The 21,167-nt window shown below is 42.2% G+C and overlaps 1 protein-coding gene across 4 annotated transcripts in view; it reads right to left on the reverse strand.

Moving 5' to 3' along the window:
- TIAM2 (TIAM Rac1 associated GEF 2) overlaps positions 1-16,811 on the reverse strand; it is a 90,995-nt gene extending 74,184 nt beyond the window's left edge. For 3 of the 4 annotated variants that reach the window (XM_055810283.1, XM_055810284.1, XM_055810281.1), the window contains exons 1-5: positions 16,699-16,811; positions 14,452-15,651; positions 8,116-8,551; positions 2,881-3,053; positions 1,608-1,832 (exon numbers count right to left, since the gene is read on the reverse strand). In XM_055810283.1, the coding sequence (XP_055666258.1) occupies positions 1,608-1,832; positions 2,881-3,053; positions 8,116-8,551; positions 14,452-15,645 (2,028 nt within the window). In that variant the 5' untranslated portion in view covers positions 15,646-15,651; positions 16,699-16,811. Of the gene's footprint in view, positions 1-1,607; positions 1,833-2,880; positions 3,054-8,115; positions 8,552-14,451; positions 15,685-16,698 lie in introns of all 4 variants that reach the window. The other variant, XM_055810282.1, reaches the window with a different exon arrangement.
- Between the last annotated feature and the right edge of the window lie 4,356 nt (positions 16,812-21,167).

Genomic DNA, 21,167 nt, shown 5'->3' on the forward strand with positions numbered 1-21,167 from the left:
AAAGGAAATACACTTCAGTTGCTATTCCAGAGGCCATAATGTGCAGTCTAAAGTAATGACAGAGCCACAGCTACCCTGACTGGAAAGGCAGGCAAGGATGCGCTCTCAAATACCAGTCAACATTACCAGATGTCTTCTGTTAATGGCCTAATAAAATAAAAGATACAGCAACCTCAGTCCACAGACCTATTAGGCTGAACTACTAGGCAAGTTTAGTACACGAGAAGCCCTGGGTAGTGAGGTCTTTGCCTGAACACTGAGCATGTCTGATTAAAGCATCTTTTGCCAGTTGCTGCCCGCAAAACTGGGGACACTGGCAAGATGTCAACACCTCACGATGTACTTCCATAAGGTATCACTGGAATGATTCCTGGTTCATGTGCTAGATGTGAGAGCAGAGTAAGGCCTGATGTCTATGCACCAATATACAGACAACAGGGTGACCATTTTCACTGAGGAACAGTTCTAGCTGCTTATCAATCTGCCCTACCTCTTGTCTCGGGCACGGCTTGGCTAAAATCTCACAAACACTAAATTCTGGGGGAGCTGTTCCAGTTCCTGTTTTAAAATAAATCTTAGTGGTGAATCTTCCTCAGCACTAAGCTGCTGCTTTAGCCAAGATTCAGGCATTCCTACCACCATAACATGAAACTGCGATCAGCATAACGCATCAGGTATTCAGAAGACATACTTGGATTTGCAGGGGGAGGCAACTGATGACTCAGCCCATTTCTTGCTGCAACAAAATTAATCTAGACACAAGTCTGGATGCAAACAGATGGTCTGCTCCAGCCATGGGCAAAGATCTTGCCTTTAGTATGTTAGCTCTCCCAAGATAAGCAGTGATGGGCCTGGGCTTATACTGAGATACTGAGATAAAAAATTCCCAGCATGTAACCGGACAGTGTTACAAGAAGTGCTGTTAGTGACTGCGTGTCCCCCTTTCCTTTGAATTGATACTGGTATAATGCTCCAGTGGCTGCCAGCGGTACTCACAGCAGTGCTTTTTCACCTAGGAGGGAGAACTCCAGCCTTGACTTCCTTGTTCTCATTTAGACTCCTACAGGGCTTTTTAAGAAGCCCAGTGGATCCTGGCCTTCTAGTCAGGGCTAAATTTCAACAAACCATGAAGCACATGGTTTTGTCTGCCTCAGTCCTTCCTCCGGTTTTCTTTGGATAAAGTACTCTTCATATCCTGTCTTATGGTGCAGAACAGTATTGCTAAGTACCTATTCTTAAATCTCTACTGCAATTCACCAATAAATTAAATGAATTCACAGAACATGCTGTATATTCTCTGGTATGCCACGAAACGGGTAAGTATTATTAACAGCTAAGTATATCATAAACCAGTGAAAATTAATTACATTTTTTCCAGAAAAGAAAAGAAATAGCTTTGTGCTCATAAACCAGATTGGTCTGATCCTCAGCTTTGAGGCACCTACCTCCTGCACTGCTCTGGATTGCTGTAGAAACCTGGCAATAATTATAACTACCGTGCCAGCTATCCCCATCGCAATTACTCTCAGGCCTAGAAAGCACAGACAGGCAGAGCTCAAAGCAAGAAACAATGAAAAATATGTTCCTGTAAAAATAGTTTCCAGTACCTGATTCTCTATGGCTTTCCTGTTTTTTGGATCACTAACTATCGAGAGCTGCAACTCTGCCATCTTTTTCATCTTGCCATCCATGTCGATCTTCTGGAAGAGACTCTTGGTTTGGTTTTTCAGCAGCCTGACAGTGTCCTCTTTCCCAAGCTTCTTCGCAAAGAGGGAAGCGCAGGCTGAATGTATGGCAGTAACCCAGTTTTCCAGATCCGTCTGGCTTGTTGCCTGTGAAACAAATCAATGGCGCAACATTATGAGCAGAGAAGAGCAGTAAAAAAAAAATCTAAAGATTAGCAGCTCTAGGACATGAAGTGCTTGACAGGTTCACTGTGATCTTAGGCACTTTATCTTAAAACAACTGAAATACAGGTTTATCTTTAAAACTCTGTAAACAAAGGAAGTGTGAGCTTTTCCTGCACTCTGTCATGACTTGCCTCCAACCTTCAGCTTCTGCTTCTTAGACCTGCAAGATGTGAGGGCTCCAGGAGCAGAACAGAGTCCCATGAGCTGTGGGAAAGGTGTGACTTGTGTCCTTCAACCCTTCAATTAAGGTAAAACCCACCAGATTTCAAAGATAAACCACCTCGTCTGCAGGTAACATGGCAATAGAGATTTTACAAGTAAGGTCTGAGGTGTTTGCTTACTTAAAAAATGAGAAGTTAGTGGACAGAGGACAGACAGGTAAAGTGAATACATCTGCACAAAGTCACTCTGGAGATATTTACAAGTGTGCCTATGAATCAAGAAGTTTCTATGCAGGTTACTGACACGTATTACTGTTCTTTATTAACATTTCCACCAGTGCAGTTAAGCAGCCAAGACCTTTATATTATTTTTAGCCTTCTTTTTTCAGCATCTTGCTCAAGCTAACTGTCTTTGAAGCCAGCAGGTTCAGGGTTGAGCGCACCATTCTGTAAGGGTAGAATGATAATAGATGTGAAAAAACCTGATAATAAAGCTGGTTTTCTAGAAGCTTGTAACAACCAGGTAGCAAAAGTGTCTTGTAGATTTGTGATCTTTGTTCTTTTTATTTCTGAACCATAACTGACTGGGCCAACTGGTGTAATACCATATACCTGAAGGTATATCATATACTTAAATCAATAATGTAATAGTATAGTTTAATAGTGTAATTATGCTATTATTTGTAAGTCAAAGGCACAAGCATAATGTGTGTATGTGCATGTGTACGTACATACAATCATATACATGCATGTGCGCAAATGCATCCTAAAATGGAAACAACAACAAAGTTATGTAAGCATACTGTTACCTGAAATAGGTAGACATCTCCAAATGAATTGCTGAGACAGAACACGTTTTCTTTCTTGGGATGCTCTGGAACAGACTGAACTATACTGTCTTCTGCAAACAGGGCATATCGAGGCAAACCGCTCTGCTCCATTGAGTTCTTTCCATAGGTCTCATAAAACAGCAGAGTACAACCTTTGCAGTTCAGAGGGACAGAAAACCATAAGGAGAAAGTAAGTTCTGGATCTCCCATTTGAGTTCTCTTGTATTAATGCTTTTGTGAGTTAAGACACCCTTCAGTGACAAAGAACATCAGTTCTGTCCCTCTTTTAAAACAGAGAAAAAAGGAAGGTCTCCTAAACTGGAAGACAGGCAAAGTTAATGAGGAATTTGCCAATGAAAAGTTTCTAATCAGACACCTAATAGGGACACACCAAACGTCCACGGACTTAAAAAATAACACAGGACACCTCAATATGGGAGTGTTCAAGGTCAGATTGGATGGGGTTTGAGTAACCTGATCTAGTGAAAGGTGTCCCTGCCCATGGCAGGGGGTTGGAGTAAGCTTCTTCAAAGGTCCATTCCAACCCAAACCATTCGGTGATTCTATGAATAAACTCAGACTATTAAAATGTTAAAGCATGTAGAAAAATTAATTCCATCTTAGTTAAATCGGCTTTTGTGTTTCTTTATTAAATTGAACCACCTGTCTCATAACAACCAGCTAAGAAATCTTTGTATTTGTTAGAGATTTGCAGAAACTTTTGTCTTCAAACAACATGCTTAGTGAATAAACTTCTCAAATTTAAACTGGATTTTCTTGAATCTACCTGCAAATCGGAAACTAAGACACTTCTGAATAACTTAAAATAGTTTAAAGGGGCCGAGTTTGAGCATGTTCAGTCTTGTAGATAGTGTAACATCTAAGGTATGAAACCTGCATCAAGAAAACAAACTTTATCTTTGACGATGACAATCCTGAGTGTAAGAAGACAAATTACTTCTGGAGGACAGCAGAGGAGGCTTGATCCCAGTCCCTAGCAATATGACTACATTGCCTTTTTGCCTTTGGCAGTGAAGCTGGCTCCAGAAGGGCCTCTCCCCTCCATCCCCTCTAGCCTTTCATTTCTGCCCCACGTTACAATCCACTGTACTCTGAGCTGCACCGATTTGCCTGTTCAAGGGGTCACAGCATTATTAAAATAATCTAGTTATAAGCTAGATTTCTGAATAAGTTCTTAGGCTAGTTGTGCATTCAGAGAAAATAAGTAAATAAACATCACTTTCACCCCTGGGAAATGGGAGTTTAATAACAGAGGGTTTGGTGCTATTTTTTAACTTGGCAGATAAATTAATACTATATTACGGCTGAACGTTTAACCTGGAAGAATTAAGATCAGATACTATAAATGCATTTTGAAAACTGAGGATAACCTAAGCAGTTAGAAAAATCTGAGGTTGAAGCTGGATTCTCCAGCAAGGCAAGCCTTCTCCAAACAGTACGCTCAAATTCATTCAGAAATTAATTTAGAGAAGACCTATGGCTGCATTACATAGCAGGTCTGACTAAACGATCACAGTGGTCCCTTAGGACCTAGTAATCCATGAATACATTACTGCTGTAAGCCCTACACATTACACAGTAGAGGACTGAGTTTGCTAGGGCTACAGCATTGCCATCTCTCTAGCCTGCTCTTTGTTGTTTTTCCTTCAATCAGAGTCATGACAACACAGGGCAGCACCAAAGTTGAGATTTTGGATTGACTTGCTGATTTTCAAGCTGTTGGCATTTCTCAGTGTGACATACTGAGCATACATATGCACATGCAAATATGCCTAGGAAGTGCATATCAAGGGGACATAGCTAAACCTGCAAAACAGGAATGTTTCCTCTGTGGATGCTTTTAAAACAGTTAGGTAAAAACAATTCAACCTTTATTTTAGTAATTCTCTAATATATTTACACTTAACGCTGTATTAAAAATCCCACACACATCATCCAAAGTCATGTGAATCCAAGGTGAGCTCCCTCAAAGGTCAAATCTGGAATCAGAACCAAAATCAAGGGGGTTTTGATTCTTCTATCTGACAAAGGGGAAAGCTGGGCCTACTAGAATTTATGGGACACAATTGCTGTGAAAAGTTATGAGGTGGAATGCACTGGTCCTCATACAGCCCAAATCTAAAGTGTATGAAAAGTGAGATCCATCAGATGGATTTCATCGCGTTCACCGGCGCCAATGAATGTACAACAGTTACAAGTAAAAGGGAAACATGTATCAGAGGTTACTGACCAAATCATCTGATGACTCAAAAGTTTTCAAAGGAAGGAATCTGATAAATAGAAATGCCTCTATACTACTTAAGTTCACTTTTCCCTATTACTGTCCAGTGTCTGGCAGAATATTTAGGGTACGAGCAAATCCTATGGAACCGGTCCTATCCTTTCCCCTTAGCAGCCCTCACTTGATGTTCTTTATGACACACAAACACTTGGAGATCTCCGCAGTTGTAAGAGAAGGGTAAGTTTGTTACACTCTGCAAATCGGGCATGGCATTTCTGTCATTATTTCAACATAACAAGGCAAACTAAACCAACAAAACCAAGTTCCCTCTTGTATTCAGCAGCAGGGCAATACAACCACTTCCACTTCTGCATTTTAGGAAAATGCAAAGTAAGTTCTATTTTAAACCCCATATTTCCCCTACGTACTATCTAAAAGATAACTAAAGATATGTCTTTTTTTTTTTTATCCTGACGGTTTATATTTACATAAATTAAAAATTTGGAAGGGTTTGTGTGTGTGTTCAGCTGTATGGCACCGCAGGTGTATCTTCAGGTCAAGCCCAGTGATCCCTGGAAACAGCCAGTTTCATAAACTCCGACAGACCCACTGGGACTGATTATCATCCAAGTATTTTAATCAAAACTTGAACTGAAGCGGGAGGGCAAAGGGAAAGCAACTTCCCTCGTTAAAATAAACTAATTAGACAGGACAGATAGAAAAGAGAGTTCTTGTTAAAGGGTTACTATTCAAGCTCAGGTCTTGGTGGCCCTGAAAGTAGAGCAGAGGCCTCAGGACATGTATATTTGAAGTCTGGCAGGTAACCAGATGGTTATAAGCCTTCTGCATATTTATAATTAAACACATCTCAACAGAGTGCAAAGAAACATGCTGTTCTCCATTTGCATATGTGGCTATTTTAAGTCATATTTTAAAATATCTTGGCTATTTAAACTTCAAGAACAAATTAAATACAGATTTATTCAAAACCCTCTATAAGGAGAACCAAAGCAAGTGCCTTGATCTTGATACAGCATATTATGAAAACAGAACTACGCCTTGATATCCAGACAGGCAAGTTTATTTTGGCATCAGAAGTCTCCACAGGACAATAAAGGTATGAGATCAAGGAAATGAGGAATGTATATTTAAAACAGCTAACAAAGCGGAAGAGATTCGGCACCATGAATGCAGCCATGCCAGCCATCTGAAGTAAAAAGCCCTGTACCTAATACTTCTTACAATGTTAGAAGTTAATAAAGCTTTTTACAGAATTTTATTATTCCTTTTTTATAGCTGGGGAAATTTGGGTAGCAAGAAGGGACGTGATTTGTTCCAAGTCACCAATAAGCCAATTTTATAGCGAAGAACCAAACATGAAGAACCTAAATTCCCTCCCAGAGTTTCATTACCCCAGAAATGCATGAACAACTAGTATATAATGTACTTCAGTCTAGAGTTTTGACAGGATTGTTTAGAAACTACTTGAATTTTATAAGAGGCAGATCAAACTCATATTCATACTCCATAATGTAAACACAGTAAGAAGGTGGAATTCAGATACAGTTTTTCCTTTGCATACACTGCTTGTAAGCATGAATCATGCTATCTGATGATCAGGGTAAGTGATTTAAACTGTTAGGACTGCCTACATTTTGATCCCTTGATAACAGGCCTCTGAATTATTAGGCAGAATTGCTACGTTCTTATGAGTTTGCTTCTTTTAAATCAGCATTATCAAGGACAACACTCCCAGCACTTGCTGTTTGCTGTTCATTTTTCTTCAAGTCTACACCCATGCAGAATTTTCAAAAGGGCAACCTGTGGGAAAGTTATTATTCTCTCTCCTCCAGACGCAGATATGCTAGGAAATTATTAAGTTTGATCATTTCCTTACTCATTAACTTAGCATTATATTTACTGAAAGGCAAATCCTTTGGATGCAATTCAAAAAAAAAAAAAAACAAAACCAACAAAAAGCCTATGAACTCATTAAATTCCCCTTCCCCACAATAGATGGTTTTCCTTCTCACACTTCCTGACACCCATATGCTTCTTGAAGCAACACCTACCTGCTCGATTACTCTGAACCACCAACACGCACGCGAGTGCAGCGCTAAGCACAGCAGTGACACCGCAGCCCACCAGCAGCAGCACCTTTTAAGAGGATTGCCTTCCCACAGGGCTGTTTCACAGCAGGAATGGCCAGGAGAGACACAAGGGTGGGCATGCCAAAAGCCAGCAGGGACTGGTATTACAGGGCGCAGGCAAGGTGAAAGACCATCCAGGGAAAGGAGGGAGACTAGTGAGCACTGGGAATGGTCCATGGCAGCCAAGCCTCAGGCATCACAGGGCTTCCCCTCCTACTGCTGCTGGGGCCTCCTCTGCCCTGAATCACACACTTTTATGTGTAAATGCTCTACCACAGGGAGTTTACCTCTTCCTTATGTTGCCACCTGAAGCACTGGCAATGAACTGAACGTTTTTACATTAACTTACCCTAACTTTAAGTAAAGCCTGTAGCAAAGCCCAAGGAACTGTGTGCCTGTCACTGGGAACTGAGCACCAGGGACTTCTCCTGATCCTTAAATTTTGACTCCTCCCAAGACAGAGGTGTAACTTCCCTATTTTTCTCAGTTTTGGTTCAGTTTGGTCTTTGACCTCCAAACATTCCAAAGCATCTTCAAATCCTCAATTCTGCGTGAGTGCAGAACCGGGGAAGACAGACAAAACAATTCCCACCATGGCATGACATGCAAGGCTGCATGTGCAATACCAAGGACATGAGCACGACCTCAACTCAGTGGGCTGCTTAAGCACATGCTCCACTTTAAGTGTCTGGGTAGACCGTCTATGTAATGTTAGGCATGAATTTCCATTTCCAATTTCCAAACCAGCATGCATGAAAAGTTGCTGAGACACAATGGAAATAAGTACTGCTGCCGAGCCAAAGGAGCAACACAGGGGTTTACCTTTGAGTGTGACCCAGTACTGCTTCCACTTGCGCCGTGTGACCAGCTCCAGCTTCTTCTCCTTCTGCAGGGTCACCAGGGGTTTGAAGAACAGCCACCCTGCCTTGCGCACCACTCCTTGCTCTTTCTCATACAACAAATCCAGCTGCTCCAAGGAGCTGAGGGACTCGCCACTGGAGTCTTCCGTTTCGGATGAGGTCTCGGTGTTCTCCAGGTTTGTCCTGCTCATCTCCAGCTCCCGCATGAAGTTTTCATAAATGTTCTGCCTAAGAGCATCACTGCTGACCGCATTGGTGGACTCACTTCTCTGAGAGAGGACATGGCTGGAACCGGGTGACCACAGCAAAGCAGAGAGCTGCGATGGTGCCAGCGTGTCCATGGTGAAGTTGTCCGTTCTGCTGTCGAAATATTCACTCCCATCTTTACACTTTGGCTCCTGTGCAAAAAAGGAATTTGTTAGCAGTCACCAGACACACCTCATTTGGCATTTAAATTTGTTTCATGTTTAGCCACGGCCAGTTCCTTAATCAAGGGCCACCTCTTTTCACCATTACATCATAGGCTTTAACTCAGCAGCCACTGACACCGTCAGTGCCACCACTCATGGTTTTCTCAGCAGAACCCCATTAAACCCTAACCACTACGTCTGCAAACTTTGGTAACTCAGACACCTGAAATTAATCTCCACATTCTCTAGTAACTACTGGGGCTTCTACTGGCTGAAACCTGAAGGACTACAGAAGACAACCACATCCTCCGGCTGAAACTCAGGCACCACTGCTTACATGTCTGTTTGAGTATAAGCAGGAACAGTGTCACAACTTTCTTTATTATTATAGGGTGTTCAATACTTTGGTGACATCCCATTTGTGTGAGGCAGCTACATTCAGCTTCAGCACCGCTAGGCTGATTTTACCTCCACTTTATATTTGTCATATGGATTGTGCTTAACCAACACAAAACAGGTCAAAAGTTGAGCTTATTTTAAGCTTGTTAGTATTGACCAATTAACTAAAATCGGATCTAACAGAAGATGTGATTTGAAAAAAGAAAGATGCAGTTGCTGACTGGCACGAATCCAGTCTCCGGACTGCAGAGGTGTGTATTTTCTGACTTGCTGGAAACCCTCTGGGAGCTTGACTATCTCATCTAGCACTGATGAGCCTTTCTCCTAATTGCATTGTGCAGCTTTATCCCTTGTATTGAGAGGGCTGGCCAGTTTTATTTGAAATACTCAAGTCTGATGGTATGACTTCCACTTTGCCTTGTGATACGTATGGCAATGTAGGCCCATTTCTTGCCACTGCTTGTTGACGTGGGACCTTGGCAGACTGGGCCTTTTCTTTCTTAAGCCTTTCCCAGTAGTGTGCTGACTGCTCTCAACTCTCCCAGGGTCCAGTGGTGGACATGGATTTTCATACTTCCCGAGACAGAGCTCTTTGGATTAACTTCACTGTCAAGAACCACCACATCCATTGTAAGAAGCCATTTATTGTCTTCCCAACCTAAGTATTGCTGATGCTATTTAAAAGCAGCCAAGATTTAAGAACATACAACACAAAAAACCTGCTGCCTTTTGCAGTAAAAGTGTGAAGGAAGAGAAGAGGTGGCTATAAACAATTCAAGAAGTGAAGCTATTACCCTCCATAATAATACAGCTATTATACTTTCAAGTTTAGACTGCTTCTCTAAAAGCATTTATTTGCTCATAGACTTCTGTACATGAATAAAGTAAATAAACCTTGGTCTCCTGTGAGCTGCTCTCACCAGCAGCTTTGAAAACAACTACTTTTTTGTTCCTTTGCTTCCTACTTGATGCTCTTCAAAACTGCAGCGGAAAAGCTGTGCCATGTTTTGATAGCATCAGGACCTCCAGTGTGCAGCCAAGAGCAACAGTGGGATCACACGCCCTCCCAAGCGTCACCAGACGAGCCACTTCTCAAGCAGCAGGACACTGTTGCTTGTGGCCTCACAAAAGCCAACTTGAATTGAAACCCACATTCTCTTAAGGTACATGGAAGTTTGCATCTGGCTTTTCAGATCACTGTTTCTGACAACAAGGGTCCATTTCTCCTCGCAGTGGAGCATCTTCCTCAAATCTTATTGCAGAGTGTTAATCAGCGTTCTCCAAGAGTAACTCCCTAAACATCAACAGTTTTGTTTTACATACGATAAAGGCAGGGAATCAAGGGAGGCAAATAATCATGTGTGTAATGTATTTATGCCCACAAAGTGACCCTACAACACAGATCGTACAAATCTGCCAGCCATCTGCAGTTTGGTGGGAAACTGGAAGCTTTCTCCACCCTCTTTTTAATTACTGCCATTGTACATGTGTGCCAAAATCCCATATTTTAATTGACTATTCTCCAGGAACTGCCAGTGTTCTCTAGAAAACATTAACAAACAGTTTATAAAGAATATATATTTCTTTCAATCCCAAAGCACTAGTAAGAAAAACATGGGACACATATATAAAAAGGTGTATGCTGTGAAGGGCCACTACTGGCACAAGAAGGATTGATGAAAAGGGTGGGACACAACCTGTCCATGGGCAGCCACTAACCACATCCTATGTGTTCTCCACGCACACAGAAAGGATAGAAATGAGGAAGTATCAGAGCAGAGTGAAGGAAAACAGGATCCAAAATGACTATATATACTTCACCATGAGATCACTCATATTTCATTTTGTTCAAAGAACAGAACTGGCTGAGTCACACAGTCTCTGCTGGTCCTCAGGGAGGCTGTCACTGTAGCAGTATCTGGTCACCACTGAGAAGGTCTGACCCAAATTGCTGGTGGTGGTGGTTTCCCTGCCAGGGTGACTTTCTGCTCATTTTCTCTCTGTTGCATCTAGCGATGACAGAAAACTACCACTGTTTCTGCTCAGCTGCGTTCAAGCAGATCTCTCAGTGTCTGAGATATACCCTGGAATACTTACAGATAATGCAAAAGATAAAGTGCCTAACTAAGGTACCAATTAGACAAAGCAACGCATGTAATAATTAACTGTAAAGAACAGCATAGGAAACAATGCATCCTGATAAATTAATTAGGAACCAAGCTGAAAGTAGAACCTAATACCAGTTTTCAAGACAAATAAAAAGGTTGTCTCAATGTACTTTTCTTTTAAATTCTCTTTATACCACACTGCAGGGCTCTGGCTTATAAAGTCAGGAAATTTCAGAAATTATTCCCATAAGGAAGCTGTTTACCTCATTGAAGAACCTATCTGCAGCAGCTGTTTCTGGTGGCTGGATTTTCATATTGCATATTCTCCATGTTACACAAAGGTGGAGGTTAGGGAGCATACAGCTATTTGAACAGTTGCACACTGAGTTTACACCACCACCTTTAGCAGTGGCTGACTGTGCAACAAGTCTGACTAAATTCTGTCCACAGGTCTCACATGCATCACATATACCTTGCTGCTCACATGTAGCCTATTGTGATATAGCCATCTCCCCAGTGCCATTTCAGCAAGGATTAAACTTAAATGAGGATGTGCCATGCGGTAGAGTACCAGTGATGCATCAAGGGACTACATTAGGACACCCTCATGAAATGAAAACTGGGTCATGGCATAGAAAGACTGCAAGTCTTGACATGAGACCATTATTAGAAAGGCAAACTCAGTTCCAGAATATATCAGATCAAGTATCAGAACAAGTCAGACATAAGGAAACATCCAAGTCACTGGACAGGGTACAGCTGAGGGCTGCTCTGGAATATCCCATATCCAAATCTGTTTATGGATGATTTAAAACAGGTGCAGAGGAAGAGTGCCAGAATGAAAAGGAAACAGACTTCCTATCTTAAGACAGGAGACCAAAGACAGTCTGCATAGCCCCACAAATGCTGGCCAAGAAAAGATACCATTTCTCCCTTTAAATGAATAGTAACAGATGAAATAATAGGGAAGAATAACTAAAGTAGCAGACAATACTGGCATCAGAACAAACTGGCCATGACTACATTTACTCTGCAAATTAGCAATCATCAGAGTAAGAGGGTTTGGAAACAGCCTCCAAGACGGGGTAAAGCCCACCTGATTTTAAGCTGCAATTTGCTCACAAAGGGGATTAAACTTCACTGCCTTTCTAGAGGCAAGGGACCGGCCTCATATCCCAAGGCCGTGCCTCCCGGTCCTGTGCCCCCATGAAGCAGGAGGCTTAGCTGACTTGTTTCCACTGGGGCAGCCAGCGGGACCTATCCGCTCAGCCAGCACCAGTGCTTAGGTCTACATATAGGGAAATATTCCAGCTTTCATCTTTGTTCAGCCCAAGTGACTCACAATCAGTTATTAGTAATGTACTGAGTAAGGGACACGCTGTTCAGAGCAAAGCACGGAGGCTACAACTGCTGTGATGAACAGTCCTACAAACAGGGACTAACCACCTGACAGATCGTAACTGCACACAGTACTTCTGCATTTTTAAGCCAAAGGACCTGGTGAGGGCATAAGTGTTACCAAACTACAACACGGCAACCCCCAGAAGAGACGCAGGCTACTCAAAGTGTGCAAGGTGGAAAGGAGTTGACCAAGCCTCACAAGTAAGACAGAATCATAAAACATTTTCTACCCCTCTTACCCTTCCTGTTGCTGGACACTTCACTGATAAAAGTCAATGACTAACTATTTCCTATGCCTTTTTCTAAGAAATCAGCGTTTCGGGAGCTAGGGCTGATTTCCTTCCACCAGAATCAGATTCAAGCTTGATGCAATCTCACCAGCCAAATTTTCTTGCTGTGTCTGAAGTCAGTTCACTGCACAGTGAATTCAAAACAGCTATGAATCGTGCACCACAAATACCATTCTGAAAATGTCATGACTAAGTAATACATGGCAAAGGTCTGGGATGCAGAGATTGTATGTAAAGCCTGGATGTAAAATCCAGAGCAGCTACAGATATTGAAACCAGTGAAGAATCCTGGCACAAGGCACCGAGGCTTTTCACTGATTCCAGTTTTTCTGCCTTCTCTTTCACAGCTGACTAAGAAGGTGAAAAGACAGCATCTGATAAAATACATGAGCACCAACTTACAAAAGAAGTGCTCCAAATAAACAGCTTTCATTTTCACTTTCCCAGTATTGTAGCCCTTACCTAGGATTTATGCTAACAGACCTTATGCTGACCTCATTTCTGAACCTAAGGGTCTGTGTCAAGAGTTTTACACTGCGATGACAGATGCCTGTCAAGCACGGTATTGGTCTGAATTTCCAACACAGGAGACAGTGTTTACTCTGCATGCCACATAAAGTGTGTGTTTTAGCTGCTGCCCAAGTTGCAGAAGGAGGCGTTCCTTTCACTCTGCTCACTTCTGAAGTGGCCAGCAACCCCACGTTGCTGAAAGGGAGCGGATCCTTCATTTAGGGATGCACAGTGACTGCTCTTATATGAGAAACACTAAGGGAGTTTAAAAAAATAAAACAGAATCCAAACCAAAACCAAAAACAGTCCCTGCCCTCCACCTCAGCTTGCAAACTCACGTGCAGAAGCCCAGGCACAGTCTAGCATTTAAAGAGCCAGTTCTGGGGCCTACAGCTAGAAATGAGAATTTCATTCCTGATGACAGTCATCCTAAATTCCTATTAATGCGATTAGCCTTAAATTCTTGTACAGAAACATCCTTTCCCTCCCTTTTGCCCTCCTCCATCTCCTTCTTCACACCACCATCTCCTGGCGAGCCAGATGGCAACTCAAGCTTTTCCATCTAAGCTGAACTAAGCTGACACACAGGAATGAGGAGGGTGCTCCATGTAATTAATGCCTTCAAAGGAGGTGGAGGCAGAACCAGCAGCTCTGGTCGATACTCTATAGTTGCTTGCCTTGCTAGAGACAGACCTCTAGTGAAACCAGCATGGTGAAGCCAATAATACAAATAGGGAATACCTGCAAAGATATTTATAACATCCTTCTTCTACTGCTCTTTCCACACTCTTTAGATAATATATGCTAATTCATAGTGTATATATATCTAGGTTATATTTTCACAGTTGAAATAAAGAGAAGGCTTAAAAACTCTAAGTCACCTTTTAAGTAATGCAATGATTTCAAAAGCTAATTCACTGAGAGATTAGGCTGCAGAGACTGGAGTTAACTAAGAGGGTGACAAAACAGGAGGGCAAAATTTGCACACACAAATGCGTATCTTTTTTTGCTGTTGACATTTCAGACAGCTCCAGGGATGCAATACTTCTCAGAATTCCACAAATTACTAAATGGGATTAGCAATTACCCTGTGAGAAAGACAAACATGATGCAATCACTGCATTTATAAAGAGGAATCTACAAACTAACTTTCAGGCACTTAGGCTGGGGATTGTCATACCTGCAGCTTCCTTTTCTTCCTCGAGAGACTTCCCGTCCAGTCACTGATGCGTCGCATTCGGTTTTTTAATGTGTCCTTCTTGGATGCTTCCTCACTGAGGGGCTTGGACTTTCTGCATGGGAGTGTGTAGGAGGAGTAATGGGCAGGACTTCCCTGCTCTACCCTGGAGGGCACATCGATGTCTGAGGCAAATGAGACACGGTTGCTTAGGCTGCCATGAGTGTCAATGTACTCATCAGACAGCCTGATCCCAGATGGAGGAGTGCTTTCCAGATTTGTATCCTTATAGAGATCTCGGAGTGAGGAAAGAGATGAACTTTGGTTGAAGGACTTCTTGTTGCTTGCTGGAAAACTGGCATGAATGCTTGTATCTGGAGTGCTCCTGGTCAAATACGGACCATCCGACTCACTGATATCACCAGCATTTCCCCAGAGGGAGTCATACCATGAAGACTCAGAGCTGAGGGAGCTTCCTTTACTGGACTGAAGCCTTGAACCAGTAGGTGACAGACGATGGCTTGAAGAGCAGTCTGCACTGGAGTTCCTCCTGACATCAAGCAGGTTATTCGGCTTAGATTCCAAAGCAGGTGAATATCTCAGCAACTGGACCTGTCCACTGGACTCCTCCATCGGGACCTTGCTGATGCTGCTGTTGTGGAACTCAACCCTCAAGCAACCGTCCAGCTTCCCCAGTGTTTTAATGAGAACCTTTGGACTCCTCCTGTCCTCTGACTGGGAGGCTGATGCAAGACTCTCATTCTTTCCGTAGCAATTTAAAATGTGTCCATTTCGTTCTCGAGAGGCAGTGTGATTACCTCCAGGTTGAAGGCCAATATAGTGCAAACCATTCTCGGGCAAAAACACTGTGTTGTTTCCTTGGCAGTAGTCTCCTGAGGCATTTGTCTTGTGTTTGGCATGGGCACTGCTTTTGGAGACCTTCACCACAGTGTCACCTAGTCTAGATGAATAAGGCTGACTACTCTTGAAGTGTGAAAGGCAGCTTCTGGCAAGGGACCTTGATTTGTAGTTTGAGCCACTACTGGTATGTCCCCATCCATGCATTGAGCAAGACTTTTCATCTTTAGCATGAATGCTGCGAATTTTCAGAGAGCAAGGCTTCTGCTTGGTACCAGCTGTAGCAGCTGCATGGTTTTTTGATCCCTGAAGACTGTATTGGCTTTCTGAATTCCCCATTTTCCACTAAATTAAGAAGAGTTTCATTAGGAACAATGGCTAGAAGACAGAGCAAAAAGCAACAGACCATTTTTACCCTCCACACAGGAAACTGCCTTTTTAAAAAATGGTATGAAACAATTGTTTCAAAAAAAAGCCATTAAATAGCCATTCACAACATTAAATTCATAACCAAACTTACTTCAGGGGCAGGCTAGGAAAGCCTATTCTCTGTATGCTTCATTACCTCTCTGCTATAAAGCTGGAATCTAACTCCATTGAAAACATGTCAACACCTTTCTCCACCCACACCCTTGGCAACATCCTTTTCTTATAACTTCAAAAAACCTCTGGCTCCCAAGAACAATGGCATAATGAAAGGAAGACAGCACGATAATCATAACTTAGATGTAAATTGAACTGTATTTTCAGAGAAATCCCTTCTGCCAGGAGACAAGTCCACTGCAGTTTCAGCTTGACTGGTTTCTGTGCAACCAAGTGTTACCTCAATAAACTGTTCCACAAACCGCAACTTTTTGTTTGAGTCAATCCAGGAGAAATAAAAGAAAAACCAAAACCCCATGTCAAAAAAACAAACAAAAATTAACCTGGTTAGCCAATAGCCTCATCTTCCATTACAGCACCAAACTGCATTATGTTATTCAGCATGGCCTGCTTCAATAGTTCACTTAGTAAAACACTCTTCAGATTTTTACTGAATTCCCAGTGAACAGCACACACTAGAGCAAATTGCCCCAGTGAGATGACTGAAGATTTTGGCCTTATCTAAAGTGTACCCCAAAGTAAAAAAGGTCAACCTGTTCATTTTGTTACTTGAAGTGAATCTCCACTGTTTGTACTTTTTCCATTGGCGTTATGCTGCTTTGCATGTTGGATCTTGAACTACCACTCTTAGGAGAATACACTGCAGCTTCATTAAAACTTTGTCAAAATAAGCCATTGTGAAAGCACAATCTTATCTTCTGGAGTTTACATATATATATATAAAAACATCCTCACTTCCAACGCATAGCACTTTTAGATGAAAAGCGTAGTACAAAATGAAGAGCAAACCTGTAGGATCCCTCTTAAACACAGGCACAGTTAGCAGTTAGCCTGCTCTGCATTGTCTTCGTGACCAGCTGCTAGACTTGCCAAAAACCAGGATGAAGTTGCATGCAGCCTTCCTAGAAAACATCAGAAAGAAAAAAAAGCGCTTTCAGTCAAATAGAACTTACACTTTACTCCAGCTGTAAGCAAAATGAATACCCCAAAAAAAAAAAAAAAAATCAGACAGAAGCTACAAATGGTTAAAAATGGAGACATCTGGTTAAGGGTCTTCCTGAACTTGAGACGTATGTTTTTATAAACGCATTTTAACAACTGGCATTGAATTAATACAATTAAGTCACTGTTGGGATAAGTGTTTTATTTTCTAAATCTGGCCTTCTCCCCTCTCACTGACGAGTTAGGGTAAACTTTGAGCTCACTCCAGTTTTCTTTTCGGAAGACCAATTCCAGGTGGCGGGATTGTGCAGTGATTACAGTGTGGACCAAACTGATCAGAGCAATGTCCCACAGCATCTTCCCCACGCCTGGATTCCAACTATGACCCTTGCAGTGAAAGGCCACCATGCAATTCACTCCACCAATCACCTAGCAACCTCCCTCTTCAGGTTTGTTTTGATTTTAAATTAAGATACCAGCAAAACAAGGAAAAGTCAGCTCCAAGCACTGCGTACACATCCAGAGGCAACAAGACCCAAGTTCTTCCTGACCCTCTGAACATATCGGCTCTTCACCTGGCACACAAAGGGCACAACTCAAAACGAAAGGACAGAAGCTGAATCTCACAGAATGCAACAGCAGTTTAGGGATTGAAACACACTGCAGAAAAGAAGCTGTGCAAGACCTTAGGTTCTGTTTTGGAACATACATTTTAGCTAGAAACCATTCTTAACACACTACTCCGAAAACCCACTCTTTTCTGCATAAATTCAGTGGCTACTCTTGATGATTTTCAATTGAATAACTGCTTCATTTGAACACGCAGAGTTTTGCTCATTTTGACTCATGTTGTGGCTATTTACTGTGTAAGAACCTTGAAGATATTTAAAGGCATTCACGGGTAACCTAAGTATTTTGCTCATCTTACCAAAAACAAAGGTAAAGGTTGCAAACTAGAACTAAAAACAGTCTCAACAGCAAGCCTAGAAAAAGGTTAACAAATAAATGTCTTAGAAGAGATAGATCATTTTGGATCATGCTAGAGATGCTAAAGACCTATAAACACAAAATCATGGCTGTTATCACAAAGATATTTGATAGAACAGGTAAGTCACATAAATTTCATCTTACACTGGGGAAAAAAAAATTAAATTTGTTTAACTTGCTTATCCTCTCTAATGACTTGGAAGGTTGCTATTTCAGACATCTCTTCCTTGCAGGTTTGATTTGCCTGTGCTGCTAAGTGCACCCATTTATGTGAACAGTTTTAAAATGTCATATACAACATGGACTGAACAGAAGACTTTCGATTTAAGGTAAACAGAAGACAACACACAAACTTCCTAAGCTCCAAGCTGCTGAACAAATCGTGAACCCCCAGCAAAACTGCCTTCCTTGATCCAGGAGGCACAGACCACAAACAAGCAATGAGTTTACATTCAGAATTCTTCATCTGAGAGCAGAAAGTATTCAACAAGGGGGCTTTGAAGGGCTTATATCTATTCATAAGGGAACACTGAACCCAATTTGTCTAAAGAAACAGGCAAAAAGACCATCTGGTCTCCATAGTGATTGTGCAATGGTTAGGTAATCCTTTTAACAGAGTAGGTACTGAGCAAGCTGCTGTCATGCACCTCAGAAGATAGACATTCAATTCGTCAAGGCTGAAGCTGCTGCTACCAGGGTCCATTGTGTGTGTCTGATCCAATACGCAGGTCACATAATGGGTGAATGAATAAATTTATCTCGGAGTACAATGTCTACAAAACAGTGTCTCAGTCTGTGCAGGAATCAGCAGTACAACAGAACCATCAATAAATCCCATAGAAATAGCCCTAAGGGATTTTTCTCAGCATCCCGGCTATCCAGAAAGCTACGCATGCTGCAATAACCAATGGGGGGCATCTGTGAGGCTGCACAAAGAATGTCACCCTGAAAATCAGCTGTGATGCCCTTCCCCTTGCCTCACACCTGTGTGGAGTGATCTTCTTTCTGCTAATTACAATAGGGGGGAGCAGAGTGAGTCGGCTTGTGCCCAAAGGCAGTGTGACACTGGGGCAGCGGGGCGGTCGTGGACAAGCTCTAGCTGTGCTCGCTCCAAACACTCACACGTTTTATGCCATTTGAACTGTGGAAGCACTGGAAATTACAGTGCAGGGGACGGAGTTCAGCCTTCCCTATATTTCTCACAGAAACCTACCACCGCAGAAGACAACATGCTTTTCTCTCTTCCTATGCAGAGGGATGAATACTTCTTGTGAGCAAAACCGTTTCTATATTTTCTGCAATTATAATCAGCATATTTAGAAAGCAGGTCACTGTGCCTGAAGATGACTATTAAGAGTTTATTTGCTTTCAATTATACCCATGTTTCCTAAAAAAAAAAGACGTTTTTAATCTTCACCCTGGTTCCCCTTGACACATTCAAAAAACACAGCTACACAAACATACTAATCCAGGAACCCCACCATCCCCACCACACCCAATAATTAAACGCAAATCATAACCCCAGAGCTAAAAATGTATTTCCCCACCTTGGGTTTTCTCCACATGAAGTTCCCCTAGACCTTTTTGGCTCCCAAAAACAAACATGACGAGCTCAGGAGCCGTTCCAGAGAAGTGCCTGCCACCTATATTCCCTCACTAATACCACCACAACTAGACTGCTTTATAAATGCTAGAGAGGAAAATGCCTTTCTTAAGATTAAGGTGAGCACACATACAAGCAGTGCTCGACAGCCGCACAGGTGCTTTCCTCCCCAGTGTTAATCTCTCAAAATAAAGGTTTATAAAACTTGACTTGCAAACCATATTGCAAGCAAAACTGAACAGTAACAATAATATCCTAGTACCAGGTTTGCTTATGAGATACAACAAGGAATTATTATATTATGAATTAATGGGAGACCTGAGTCCAGGGAGACACAGGCTCCTGCGCTGGTTGTTCCTGCTACAGTGGGAACACACGCCAAACGTGATTTCACCGCTGCGAGCCATTATACTTCCAGTATCATCACAGTAACCAGGCTGACACTCTCTAAAACTACAGGTCAGAAAATGGCAAGCTCCAGACTGACAGGGGGCAAGCACAGAGCCATTAAATAGACTGAATGCTCCACAACCACAGCCAGCATCAGGCAGTGGCCATATACCAGTTGTAAAAAGGGAAGAGACTGTGGTAGTATCTTCCTAACGAGGTTCAGCAGATTTCCCCCACTGGGACTGACAATCCTGCCGCTCAGGATGTTGGAAGAGCTCAACCAATGTCAGCCCTAGCAATGTTAAGCTTTAGCCTGGGTCAAAAAGTTACCCTCATGAGACATGAATACATGCACCAAAGCTATCTCTCTGATGTATTTTGATGCCTTTATTCCTCTGGATGGCTGGTGACAATGAACGTTTATGGGTAGATGCAAGTGATCTACAAACCATTTAATCCCTGCTGAAGTTTCCCTGAAAATCTGCGGATGAAGTACAGGGAAGTTGATTCTCACTTCACTAAACATGGCATCAGTGCAAAAATGGCAAAAAAAAAAAGTGACAAAAAGAACAGTATGGATTGGTCCAGATGAGGATAACGTCATCCCATCAAATTAGCACCACTGAGTGAGGATTCATTAAGAAATCCAGGAACTCATGACAGTCTTCAGCATTACCAGGAACAATAACTCTGTATGCGCAGCAGAAGAGCTTAAAATTAAAACCTCCCGTCTTTAACAAGAAAAAGGCTTTTAAAAGAAAAGCTAGATTAAGAGATAGAAAATAGGTAAAAGCTAGAGCTAGCTACCTCACCCCTAAAAAATAAAAGCCTACATCATCTCAGTTTTTTACCACACCAGGACACGGTTTACACTTTTTATGGCAACCTGTTCTTGAGGAAAGGACAGAAAATTATTCAAGAAAGAAATAAGCTAATCAAGTATTTTGTTCCTATTTGTAGCTTAAGCAGTAACCACGTGTCACAACCTCTTCAGGCCTCCTTCACTAACAGAAGGATTGTCATCTGCACCACTGCGGTACCTTTCCAGAGGGCACAGGACCAATTCTTGAGTACCTGCCACCCAGCAAGGTCCCTCACAGCCATCCACACAGGTATAAATGACTGCCAAGGAAAGGCACAGCTTCAACTTACCTTGCAGAAATATAAATACTTGTTATACAAAGGGTATTTATATGCAAAAGGCAGAGCATATCCTGTGTAATGAAGCAAGAGGAGAGAGTCATGTATGCTTTTTGCTGTGTTTGAAAATTGTATTTCCACAGGGTCAGGGCAAGGAGTCCCAGCTGCAGAGGGGGCAGACATGGCCACCTCCAGA

This window comes from Falco peregrinus, chromosome 7 (assembly GCF_023634155.1).
Source record: "Falco peregrinus isolate bFalPer1 chromosome 7, bFalPer1.pri, whole genome shotgun sequence".
NCBI classification, from domain to species: domain Eukaryota; kingdom Metazoa; phylum Chordata; class Aves; order Falconiformes; family Falconidae; genus Falco; species Falco peregrinus.